This window comes from Oratosquilla oratoria, chromosome 41, assembly GCF_046742065.1.
Source record: "Oratosquilla oratoria isolate Oo_2021 chromosome 41, ASM4674206v1, whole genome shotgun sequence".
NCBI classification, from domain to species: domain Eukaryota; kingdom Metazoa; phylum Arthropoda; class Malacostraca; order Stomatopoda; family Squillidae; genus Oratosquilla; species Oratosquilla oratoria.
Window position 1 is genome coordinate 18,041,669 of NC_134817.1, and position 14,256 is coordinate 18,055,924.

Here is a 14,256-nt window from a genome sequence, read left to right on the forward strand (position 1 = left end):
ACAGGGATGGGGGACCTTTTAATGTATACTTTACAGATATCCCCAAATCCGCTAGTCATACGATCTTTATTCATTTGAATCACATTAGTGATGAATAAATATTTAGCTCAAGCAAGTCTTTGGGTTCCAAGCACACTTGTAGGTCTTACCCAAAATAAAATTTTAAGTGCCACTGTATTGGTTTGTCTACCTTGAATTCAAAATCATCCCAATCAATTGATTATCTCTATTCTCTCTTGCAAGACTAGCAGCTCCAAGGAACTTGGCAAATCTACTGGCAAGGAGATTTGATTAAGTTGGTTGGAGCGAGTGTAGGGGAATGTATGGAGCATCTGGGGCAGTATGGATCTGATGCCTAGCAGTTCAGTGTAGGTACTGTTCCAATACAGATTGATCTAAATGTTGACTTGCCTGTGATATTGTTTTGGAAGTGATTTCTCTATTGCACTTATTTCTGAGAGGAGTACTGTAGAATAAACTTTTGTAGAGATGTGCTCTTGTGATCTGTGTTAGGTATTTTTATATGGAAGTGTTACAAAGTATTGATGGTAGGCTGTTAAAGATGATTTCAAGTTAAGTATTGTGAGTGGTTTTGAGTGATGCCTTGAAGTGTAGCTTTCAACTGTTTATAATGGCTAAAAGTTAAACTTCAACAGTGACGTACTCTGAATTGGCTGATATAATTTTACTTTGCAGAGACCTTCAGGATTCAAAACCCCCTTGCTCCTATATATGCTCTACACAAATAAAATCACCTGGTGCACACAAAGAAATCTTAAAGATGTTTACATGTATGATGTAAGTTCATATAAAAAATAATCCCATTCCATTAACTTTCACTTCAGCAAATACTTAAATATATCCACAATCAATCAATCCATTGCACTTGTTTTGTTTTTGTAAGATCCTTGCAATCCCCCCAAGAAACTATTTAGCCCATAGGTCACTCAACAATATTTATGTTGCTGTGTGGAAGTGAAGAGCAATGTTGTATTAATTGCTCTGTCTTCAAGGCACAGTAGCTCCGTGATTGTCGGACATTGCTGTGGAAGTGCTGTGCCTCACTGCAATGCAATCAACCTGAGTGGTATGGATGGATGATGTTTCACCCACAAGATGAGATGGGTGACAACTCTGATATGGGGGGGGGGATGCTTTCCATTGGCCACCCCATTTGTAAAGGGGAAAGGGCCTTCAATGGGTGTACACAGATGTCTCTCATGTGACTGTACATTGGATCTCAAGCAACTGGTGTATTGTAAAGCTGATTCAGTGTTGGTACTACTATAGTACAGGATGACAAGATGAATGTTGACGTGTCAGTACAAATCTTGTCTGCCTTGGAAGCGATTTGTATGTTGTGTTGATGATTACAGAGTGGTAGTTTGAGATAACATGTGCTTCTGAGTATGTATTGTCCACAGGTACCACCACTGTGTAAGACACAGAATACCTTATACTACACTGTCCTATCCTTCCTTCCACACAGCAAAACTAAAATTCTTTACTACATTTATGGACAACTGGCAATCATCTCACAAGAACCAGGACCATGGACTTATTGCACAGTGATAATTACTATTGTAATGTCAACAGATATTATGCTAAACAAAAAAAATATTATGCTAAACAGGAAATATCAGCTAATGCCTATAAGTTGATCTATTATAAACTATGCTTGGTAAGCCTTTTTTTCTACTGGAAAAAAGACTGTTTTCTAACACTTCTACTCCACTGGTCTCTGATCATCTTTAAGTAAATTGAATGATTAAGAAAAAATGATTATAAATAACTTCAACCTTTGGCTTATAACTTAATTCTTCATAAAGCAAGGATGCAAATTTTCAAATTGAATTCCAAGTCTATACAAGCACTTTCACACACAATAAAGAAAACATTCACAGAACTTAAGCAAATGTTTAATCAATATCCTTAGGTCTAAAAATATTTATATCTAAATTAAAATTCTTTATATATTATTGTCATAAATGTCACTTCAAATAAATAAACAGGACCTTTCTTGTTCCATTGTTCAAGAAAATAAAAGCAGAAAAAAAAGAGGTCTACTCTAAACTTAAGTTTAACATAAAACCCTAATTTGAAACCAAGACTGACATTAAGTTGAGTCCCCGTGAGATTTCCATTGGGTTTGAAATGCTGGGTCTCGTAGACAGCATCCTAATGTCGAGGCTTTTCCTTAAAACAGACTCATCAAAGGATGAGACCCGAATACCTTGGATGTCACCTATGTCATCTTCAGTATTGTCCCAACTGGGGCTTCCCTCCAGTGTTGGAGACATGGAAGGGGGAGGAAACACTCCCATGGACTTGGGCGACTCAGACCGACTAGAGCCTGATCCTGATCCCTCTATGGAATCTATTCCTATGTCATGACTTGGGCATACCCATGAGAATACGCACCTCTCTGAATTCGAAGCCTGCATGGCCCTGTGATCAAGGAGAGTGGGTTTAGCCCCAACCTGCAGGGCTTTGAAGTCATATGGGTAATTCAGGCTTGAAAGGCTTGAAGTCATAAAATGTAAACCATCTATGGATTGGACAGACCCAGCCTGCATTGGAAATTGCACAATACCCTTTGAAATATGGTCAAAGTGTGAACGATGCCTCAGGTTCTTTAGAGGAAGACCTCTCGATTGCTCTCCTGGGCTATGAATAAAGTGGCAGCGAGTCCCGTACTGGCAAAAACCTGTAGAATGGTAGGTACGGCACAGTTCCGTCTTGTAGCGGGGGTGACGGGGCACTGCACGGCGCTCTATGATGCCATGTGCAAAGGTGCAGGATTCCCCAAATCTGCCAAGAAATACAAAGAACAATAATTCGCACCTTACAACACATGGTTCAAGACCTTTTATGAATCATGGAGGTGAAGACGTTGACAAGATTTCAAGATGGTATTGCAGGACCACTAATAGCAGTAACACATTAGAGGTCCCAGTAAAATGTGGAAAGTAATATTCATGCCTGTGAACTAAGGAAGATAAACAAGGCTTATAATTCATGCATTAAATAAACTCAACATGTGGGCTCGATAAATGTAGGAAGTACACGTGGCCCACATTGTGACTAAACAATAACCACCATGCAAAAAATAATTAAACATCTATACACTTAAAGCCCTATTTCCCTTATAATGAAGGTAGCCAGCCATGACATGAAGGACTGTTTTCGTATATCCATAGTTAGTTCCAGGGGTATTTACTCAACTGTATTTACATGGGTGGGGATAGAAGTGCTCTAACTTGGCTACCTCCTCCATACAGGAAAGGAGCGATGCTTTTGGGGGTACTGTCTTCTCTCAAATTCATGTATGGTTCTACCTAGGTCTTTATTTTTAATTTCCAATTGTCATATTTGGATTTAGAATGGATGACCCTTCATCCACAAGAAACTAAGAGGGAATCAAATGGGTAGGATGGGGTTGATGCATGTTTTGGCCGTCTACTGCCCTTATAAGGGGAGAAGCCCTTGGTATAGACTTGTATTTAAGTTACGTATTAGTACAGCTTGGGCTAAATCACTTTCTTAGCTATTTTAAATACAGTGAGACCTCTCATTAATGGACGTTAATTAGCTGTGTTTGCGGTGTTTTTTGGTGCTGTTGTTTAGTGTGTGCAATCACTACGACACCCAAAAGCCACTAAAAATCAACGGATTATCTACATCAATGGACACCGTTACCCCCCCTTTTAGTCCGTTAATGAGAGGTAGTACTGTATGGGCAGCGGTATTTCTTCCCATCCTTTAGTCACGAGGTTTTTCTTAATTTCTTCTCATGACCTGTTAAAGCCTTCCTATCCATAATCAAGTCATCTTTTGTCAATGTAGTCTGTCCCCTTTAACCCCTTCACTATGGGACAAAATCTCGCGGGCAACATTAGCTGCCAGACGTGCGATGTTGCGTCATAATACTCGCATTATAAGAAATAAAGTTACCGCTGTATTGCTTCTTCTCTTTCATCCGTGAATTTTGATAACACATAGAAAATATGATGAAGCCAGTTTACAGAGTATGGGGGTCATGCAGGTACAACTACAATATATATAATCAAGATGACAACACCGACATCCTCGCGTACCCACTTGCTCCTCATGACTCCTACGTAGGCGTCATCGTATCGAAGGGGTTAACAACCTGAATAATGCAATAATATCACATTTTTTTCTTTTGATATTTGTTGGCAGACCCAGCGCTTTTGGTATCTCGTCACATGGTTTTCTGCCTGGCTGGGAACCATTTCAGTTGCAGTCCTTTATATTCTTTTGAACTAGTTTATATCCTTTACTCTTGTGTGATCAGAGTTTCCATGAGTTTTTCATATTTTCATATATATATATATATATATATATATATATATATACACACACATATATAAAATAGATAAATAAAAAGTAATAATAATGAAAATAAAGAAATAATGATGATACTGATATGGTTTAACGTCACAAACTCCCCCCTATCGGAGGCTGGGACGGTGCCCCTTTACAGAGGACTTTGTAGCTTGAAATTTAATGAACCATGCCGGTGGTGGGGTTCGAAAACCGCCATCCCCTTGACCATTGCCGCAAGTAACAACGCGCTAACTTGCTCAGCCCCCCCCCCAAAAAAAACAACAACACATTAACCTCCTGCAGCAGCCTGTCCATTTCTCCCACAATCCTACTGATATGTCTATCAGGTGACAGGCTGTCAATTATCAAAACTCACAACTATTTCTCTTGCTATCACTATGGATTCACTTCCCAAGGAATAATTCAAAGATGGTCTTTTCCAGCTATTGCCCATTTCCAATACTTTGCATATATTTTTTTTTATTAAAACTAATTTTCCATTCTTGGCTCCTTGTGAAAAATGTCAAATCTTTTTGGCAATAACTTTGCCTTCCTCATTTTCAACTCTTCTCATGATTTCTACATCATCCGCAAATATGCTGGCATAGCTTGTTGTACCTTCCATGTCATTTATATGATTATAAGGACTAGTACTCCACCTTGTACAGTTCCACTGGTCACTGCTCTCCTTCCTGACATCTTATCCTTTAAAATACCTTTCATCCATTCCAATAATTTGCCTCTTAATCCTCTAACATGCTCTAAACTCCACACAAGAAAACCGAGGTAACTTTATCAAAAACCTTCTCTAAATTGAGGTAAACATAGTCAACCCAGCCCACCCTCTCTTACAGCACACTGCTCATTCTCAACTAAAAACTCTGACACACAACCCTCCAGATCTAAAGCCAAACTGTGTTCATCTCTAAGATACCTGATCCATCACATCTTTCACATAATTTCATTACTGTACTGGTCAGTGATATATGCCATAGTTTAGTGGTACCTCCTTTGTGAACTGGTATCACATTGGTAAATCACTGTCTTTGGAAGCCTAGTAATGACTGCTTTCAGTACTCCATATCTAGTATGATTCATCATGGTTATATGTTGGACTCATGAATGACTGATATTACCTTCATGGAGGAGATTTCTATAGGGATAGAGGTAAACTGTAGAGGAATGATTCCCAACCTTTTCTGGTTTGAGGCACCCTTGCCAAGCCTTTCAGAAGTCCCCGGCACCCTTATTAGAAAATCTAAATTCTAGTTTGTCAGTATTTTGTTGATTCAACATCAGTGTAACAATTTTGTCCCTGGATAATACGAAAATACTCATCTTTACACCAATGCTCCTTTAATGAACAAAAATGGATGACGGAGAGAATTGGTAATACGAAAATTATTTTTGCCCTGAATTTTGGCAGCACCTTCAGTTGATCTCACGCCACTGGTTGGGAACCACTACTGTAGAGGAATGTAGTCATGAGAAATAGGTAACTAGGAATGGACACAGAGAGAAAACTATGAAGGAGTGATTCTGCCTACAACACTACACGGGGCAGACATTTGGAACATATGGGAAGAAAGGAGAAAATTAAACGAGTTTGAGAAGTATGGTAGGAATTGCAAGGATGGACAGAGAAACAAGGAGGTTGGGCAGAGATCAAGGATGGAGAAGGAGTTGGCAGACAGGGCCGAGCAAAGGGAAAAACTGAAAATGGGATGGATGGGGTGAGGGGGCCTTCGAGTAAAAGTGGAATGTCTGATAAGCAGGGGAAGGAAAGGGCAAGAGATAGATACAAATGGAGAATGGTTGTGAATGGATGATAAATTGATGCAGCCCTATGGGATTTCTCCTCTCCTCTCTATTTACTCACAAGACAACAAGGATGAGAGTCCTAAAGTAAACAAAGCGTGGAGGTAAACTATCTTTTGCTTATGGGACCTGTCATGGATGTGCTGTTTCTTGTTGCATTACAGCGAGACCTCTCATTTACGGACATTAATTAGCTGTGTTTGCGTTTTTTTTGGTGCTGTTGTTTAGTGCGTGCAATCACTACGCCACCCAAAAACCACTCCAAATCAACGGAGACCGTTACCTCCCTTTCAGTCTGTTAATGAGAGGTAGTACTGTACTTCTGATCCAGACGGAGGGTGGGGGACAGGGTTCTTCGTCCACAAGGAGCTAAGAGATATTTTAAGTGGGACACAATTGGATATGGATGGGTGCATTCCTTGGTTGGCTACCTCCCTTATGAGGGAGAAGATGGCTATACAGATAGATAAGTTTTAAAGGAGTAACAAGCACAATCATCAATACATACCTGCAATTTCCACTTTCTTCGAAAGTGCGGCAGAGTTCAGTTTTGTACCGCAGTGGGTTGGAGGAGCGTGACGTGGTGTGGCTGACAAAGTTTGAACGAGACCCATAAATACTGCCACCAGATGACCGGTACCTTGGTTGGTATCGGTGCTCACGTCTGTGGCATTGGTGCCAGTTGCCCTCCACACCACGGTGTTCTCGGTTTGCAACGTATTGACTAAAAAAAGAAAAAGAGACAAGGTTGTACTTTTATATTATCTTTGTATGTAACCAGTAATTACTGCTAAGTGTGATAAGAAGTCACACTTGATACCCAAAACACAAGCTATAGGAGGGAAGGGGAAAGAGCAAGATGAAATTTTCAGCAAGTCCTGATTAATGATGGCATACGGTATGGAGGGTGGGTGGATGTTCAAGTGTAAGAAGTAGGCAGGGAGCTTGGGCAAAGTAGGTAGGGTGGGTCAAGTGTGCAATGGATAAATGACTGGAGGGTGAGAATGTGGGACAGAGGGTGTGTTTGCATCATGTTGCTAACAATTCTATAGGGCTCCTTATAGAAAATATCATTGAAAAAGAAAAGAAAGACAAAAATGTATATATATATATACATGCATATACATATATATACACACATACCATACACAAATCTAAGAGCAAACTAGACACTGCAAGACACAAAGGCCACACACCATAAGTGTAGCTTCCCTTCCCATAAGATACAACTAGGTAAATTCACAAAATAAAATTTAGGTTCATGGTGTCGGGTTAACATGAGATGAGGATCTGTACCGCAGCATAATATTCCTATCTATATACTAAAGACTTTCCCCCCCCTTACCAAAGGGGTAGCCAAGTCAAAAGGCATAGACCCAATCCCACTCCCATCCCTTCCTCCCTCATCTTAGCTCCTCATGGATGATGGGTCATCCTTGTATTCCTCTAACTGCTCTGGGTCAGAAGCAGCGCAGCACGACATAGCACATCCACAGCAAGACCACTTCACTTAATTGGCAAACCCAACCTCTCCATTCCCTCATGCAGAAAGAGAAGACAGGGAATCTCTTTGGGTGGCATCAAAATATTCACATAACCACTTCCCTTGCATGACAGTATCATCTGTATGCAGTCACTTTCCAATCATCTACATCTCCTGCCTTCTCTCTTCCTTGCTCAGTCCTTTTCACCATCCATGGCCTTCCCCTCAAGTCCACTCCCCACACCTCTGCCTTCCACGGCTCTTTTGATCTTTCTTCATTCATTCTTCCCATGTGTCCATACCATCCCAGTACTCTTTCATCAGCCGTACCTGCCATTTCCTTTTTCACTCCCAGTTCTCATTTCTCACTATCCAACCTTGTAACCCCTACAATATTTCTCAGACATTAAATCTCAAACATATTCAAACTTTTCCTCTCGCAAATTCCAAGTCTACTCCATACAGTGCTGTCAGCACAATCTACCCTTCATATAACCTCCTCTTTGCATCCATTCCCAAATGCCTATTTCTTATTACACTTTTTGACCCCCAAGGCATTTACTTGCTTCCCTCAATCAATAATATAAATTATGGAAATGCTGATGTGTTATGCCAGGCATGCATTTAATGGGCATGATAGTTTAAAAGAGTGTATAGGGTCTAATATTCAAAGGACTGTGGATGAAGTAAAGGTGTAACTTGGCATGAATTATGAAGTATGTTTATTCTGACCATTGGACAGATTCTAACTGCATTCATCCCTTGTTTGTGTAGGGTACTTATTATAGATCACAGGTTCAAAGGCAATATGTTAAGTTTAGGGATCCAAAGAAAGCAAAAAATTGAAAAAATCAGACCTACAAAATGAGCACTTCTCAATGATTGGGAGAAGAATGTTGCCTAAATGTACCAGCAATGTCTTTACATGGGCGTTGATACATTGTAACACATTTTGATGTGAAATTTTTTAAGTCTTCAGCTACTCAAATAAAATGGGTCTTATATGGTAAAGGTGGTTAGAGAGAGAGAGAGAGAGAGAGAGAGAGAGAGAGAGAGAGAGAGAGAGAGGGGGGGGTTGGTAACTACTGTGTCATCACAGTGGACTGGTTGATCCTGGGTGATGGGAGACCCAACTACTCTTTTGAGGTGTGCGAAAGAGGGAAGCTGAAGATAAATGTGGGCAAAAGTAAGGTGATGAGTTGTACAAGGGGAGAGAGTGACAGCAGGCTGGAAGTGAGCATAAAGGGTGAAAGACTGGAGGAAGTGGATAGTTTTAGATACTTGGGTGCGAATGTGGCAGGAAAGGGAGGAGTGGGGTGGAGGTAGAATGTAGATTGAGAGAAGTGAGTAAATGCCTTGGATGCTAAGATGAGGTTATATGAAGGAGTGATGATGCCAACACCACTGTACGGGGCAGAAACATGGAACACAAGAGAGGAAGAGAGGAGTTTGAATGTGTTTAAGATGAAATGTCTGAGAAGTATGATAGGGGTTACTAGGCTAGAGTGATAAATGAGGAGAACAGGGGTGAAAAGGGAGCTGAGAGATAGGGTTGATGAAAGAGTATTGGGATGGTTTGGACACATGGAAAGAACGAGTGAAGAAAGATTAGTAAAAGAAGTGTGGAAGGCAGAGGTGGAAAGAGTGAATATGAGGAGGCGTCCTAGGATGAGATGGATGGATGGGGGTGAAAGGGGCATTACAAAAGAGAGGAATGTCTGTGGAGGAAGGACGGGAGAGGACAGAAGATAGGGGTGAATGGAGAAGGGTTGTGTATGGATGATGCTGTGATGCATGAGGGGGAGTGGGTGAGGAAATATCTATGAGGAAAATTTGACACAGCCCGAAGGGATTTCACCCTGTCTTCTCCTTTTCTGCATGAGGGGACAGAGAGGGGGGTCGCCGAATTTATGAAGTGGCCTTGCTGTGGATGTGCTGTGTCTTTCGACATTGCTTCTGACCCAGGGCAGTGGACAGGGTGCAAGGATGACCCGTCATCCAGGAGGTGCCAAGATAGGAGGGAGGGAGGAGGGTGGAGGGGAGTGGAATATATAGGAAATGGAATGGGTGGGAGTGGTTTCTATGCCTTTTTCTTTTTGGCTACCCCCCGTGTAAGGGGGAAAAGCCTTTGGGATATGTATATAATTGTACATATGCACTGTAGCTTTTCATTACATATCTAATACGTATGTGCACGCCGAAACCTAACGAACAATTTTTTACGTAACGGACTATTTCCGATAGGTGTCCGGTATTAACGTATGTGATAGCCGAAATCTAATGGCGTGGTTCAATTTCTTCTTTATATGTAATGTACATCATTATACATGTGCTATAGCTTTTTATTACATATCTAATACGTATGTGCACGCCGAAACTTAACGGACAATTTTCTACGGGTGCTTTACTAAATGCAGGTTAGGTTAAGTTAGAATAGACGAATTCATCATACTTTAATTTCTAAGATCTCCGCCTTTACCAAAATGAAGATGCGTCTGAAGTAGTCAAAGCTGTTTGTTTATAGCTTTTAGCAACTTTTTTCTATTATTGATTTTCGCCTAGAATAACGTTCATGTTGATGTATTAGTTTACAAAATTATTACTTAAATTTCTATTGCTATATCGCGTAGGTGTGCACTTCAAAAAATTTACCCAAATCACTATTTCATTTTGTATTTATATATCGCATAGGTATGCACTTCCTTAGTAATACGCGTTATGCCGGGTTATTCGGAGATAACTTTTGACAATGACTACCATCGAGGCATATGGGAGCTAGGATTGTAAGGGTGAGGACACAAAACGGGTCGTGTTGGTGAGGGCGAGAGGAGTATGGGAGGCATTCGGATGAGCCACGACATGAGGGCAAGAGGATACGAGGACACGCGGCAGGAAGATAATTCACAAAAGGATGGATTACGTTTTAGATTTGATGGATATATATTATGGGCGAGTTAGGAACAGAGGGATTGGGTGACAACTTTGCAAACAGACTAATCACGTACGGTGGTTAGCTAGTAAATGCAGGTTTAGTTAGTGGCTTGTTTGGGCAAGGGAGACTTCATTGGTGTATGGAGTAGGGGCCAGTTTGGTACACACGCGATTTTAGATAGATTACAATGGCAAGTAACCGTGTCGACGATGTTGCTGTACGCATTTTTATTGCAACCAACATAAAGGGTTTAACCTTGTTTTGTAGGGGATGAGTTTAATGCGTGAAAAATGGTATTAAAGGCAATTAACGTTTACTAACCAAAATACATCTATGATCTACCCTCCAAATTTTAATTTAGGAATTCAAATGGGTATACAATTGGCAGTCTTGAATTTTCTATACTAGTTCTGATCGCCTAAATTATTAATTTATTTGGTCATAATTATAAATTCTAAGTGAAGTCTGTACATTCGAGAAAGCGAGCATCCGTTCGTCGACATTTTGAAGATAAAAGCGTTATGACGTAATGAGCGCGCGAAGGCGATGGCGGGTACAAGTTTCAACATGGCTGACGGGATTTTTTTTGTTTTTTCTTTCATTGCGGGAACCCGCTCATGGGCGGCATTATTTGAGGATGCTTGGCGGGGGAATTATGGGTTCGGGTGGGATTTGGACTGGGGATGGTGTTATGATAATGGTTAAGGGTGGTATCAGAAGTAAGGTCAGAACTGGGATTTGGATTGTGATGATGTGATCCTATTTTTAAAAGTATCAAAAGTGGAACGAATACTTGAATATGTTGGCCCTTGTCTGGCATGTGTGGTATTTTAGGTTGTGACTGCCTCTAGTTATTTGTGTATTTATAAATTCCTGTCAACTAAATTGGAATAAGTGTACATGATTTATTGTGTTATCCTCGACAATTGCAATTATTATTTCGAACTATGTGTTCTTGTCATTGTCTGCACTTCATGTATATTGATTCTTTGCCAAATAAATTTATTATTATTATTATTATCATTTTGTTTCAAATGGTTCAAATGTCATTTTAACCTAATGACTGATGTAGTGTGTCTAATCTTGTCTGATCCGTCTTGCTGTTTTATTTTGTGTGAACTCTAATTTACTTTATAATTGTTAGTATGTGGACCCCAGACAGTGTCACAATACTTTAAGTGTGGTCGAACGTTTCTTATAAGCAAGAATTTTGATGTATTGTCTGTGTTGCTGCTCCCATGTCTGTTGAAGCGTGGACTCCTATGTATTTGTGGCGGGAAACTATATCTAGGTTTGTGTTATGTACATCGTAGTGTATAAGTAAATTCATCTAATTAACTTTATTCATTATCGAACGCACCAACCTAACGGCATCAAATAATCAGTTCACCAGGGGTAGGGAGGCTTCTGCAGTCGAAACTACTTATCCATTATTCCGTATTAAAATCAGTTTGTTTGATGCATCTACATTTACAGTGTAAATCAATTACGGAGGTTGTATGACATGCGTTCAAATCCTAGATGTCAATACTGTCTCCTTTACTAGACCCTCCCCAACTAGTCATTCATATTCAGGTACTCAGTAATATTTCAACAAGTCTAATCTCAAATAACACAAAAAACTTGAGCAATTATTTGCTCCTTACAATAGGAATGATCAGGCAATTTTTAATTGTTCGTATTGTTACTGTATTACAATTTTTGAAGTTGTTTAACAGGTACATTTTACTAAACATACATATATATCATCAGTAGAGTATCTACATATATACGGATGCTTTCACTCACCAATATCTACCTAACATTCACAATAATCTAAATACAAATAAAAAGAGAGCGTCCTTATAAAAAATAAACTCACCTCATTGCCGCTCCTTCTTGTACGTACATTCTAGGTGAACTGACTTTGGATTGGTTTTGGCGCGCTAAACTAAACATTGTATTCGATGGGCCTGATACAAGTAACGAATATCCCAACTGGCATACTTTTTGCACTCATATTCCATACACTGTAAGCTCTATAAAATTTAACATATTTTCACAGTTATTGTGAGTAGTTACAGTTATATTAGTTGAGAAAGTATTACTACAAATTACAAATAACTAATCTAAAGTCAAGTACAGATAAAGTTTTCGAAGTAAAATTATGTCCGAAGATAACAAGTGAATTCTGATGTTTAATTTATTTATAAATAAGCCAATACATTAACTGTATGTAATAAATTTACATAATTTCACATAAATAACTACATAAATTAATTTCAGCATCTTTGAGCAATATTTTACATATCAAGTAATCCGTTACTAGGCTACATAAATATATCAAACACACTACAAAATTCAACAAATTATATACTTTTACCAGCTCTCCATAACAACAGACATTTGAGGTAATACATGGAAGTATAAAGTATGTAAAACAAATGCATTTAATACAAAACAGAATGTACATTTTCTATCTACTGTGTTTTCAAGAAAAGAGACTTCACCCATACTCTTGATATTTTAGCTACTTTGAAGTGCATTTTATGGACGGCTTACTTTTATATTTTCTCTTGTCTTCAAAGACAAAGGCATTGATACGAGTAATTAAAATAATAGGTGGTAGTCCAATGTATTTCTAATTTTGATAAAGTTGCATACAATATATTTTCCATACCTGAATATTTCTTTCGTTATTACATTGGAAATATATGAGGCTGTCTAAATATATCTATCCCCATATGTCCTTATCTGAACTATACATAAACAAAACACGAAAATCACTTTCATTGACTAGTAAATCAATTTCTCAATGACACATTTGATTGGCTGATGAGAACAATCTACATGAAGGAGTTACAATAGATTTATCATATTACATGTATCAGTTACCCTCCCTATTATCTTTTGAACTATAATGACTTAACAGTGTGGCTAGATTTGTATAAACGGTAACGCCTGAAACGGATGTAAATTGCCAACCAAATATCGACTGATTCGAACGACATTGACCGTTATTTTCTGTACTCCATCTACGACTTCTCGTTCTTCTTACTTCCGCTCCCAGTAGTCGGCGTTACGCCTGTCAGTATCCCTCAGAGTTTCGATACTGGGCAAGTCATATCTACTTTGGGCTTCTTTAAAATTTTCTTTCCATCTCTTTCTCGGTCTCATTTATATTATATACAGATCTTTCTATTTAATTTTTTCTGTAGTTCTCCTGTGGGGTAGCGAATAAAATATCATGGTGTTAGCCAGGGCAGATATTAAATTCATGACAAACTGATTCTACTGCAATAAATAGCCTACTCAAAAGGTTTTATTTTGGTTAATACTAGACGGTTTTATTAATTCTAAGGAAGGTCCCTATGTACTGGAAGTCCTAAGTAACCCTATCACTGCCACAGACTGCTTGTAGTTATGTTCTACCAGCAGTCAGGCGAATATATTCACTCACAACAACCATTAACCCTTTACAGGTAAAGGTCTTTTTGGGAAACATCTCAGGTAAAGCGGGGACTGACAGACCCCCCCCCCCAAAAAAAAAAAAAAAAAAAAAAAATATATATATATATATATATATATATATAATATATATATATATATATATATATATATATATATATCATACCTCCACTGCACTTATTGACATAGAAATCAAAACATATGTACTTCAACTTATCTTCTTCCA

At 39.0% G+C, this 14,256-nt stretch overlaps 1 protein-coding gene across 1 annotated transcript; it reads right to left on the reverse strand.

Moving 5' to 3' along the window:
- Window positions 1-1,424: 1,424 nt before the first annotated feature.
- On the reverse strand, window positions 1,425-12,521 carry LOC143021009 (uncharacterized). The gene is made up of 3 exons (XM_076178114.1): window positions 12,445-12,521; window positions 6,677-6,892; window positions 1,425-2,811 (listed from the first exon to the last, which is right to left on the reverse strand). Exons 1-3 carry the CDS (start codon window positions 12,519-12,521, stop codon window positions 2,094-2,096), a joined length of 1,011 nt encoding a protein of 336 aa, XP_076034229.1. The 3' UTR covers window positions 1,425-2,093.
- Window positions 12,522-14,256: the final 1,735 nt, after the last annotated feature.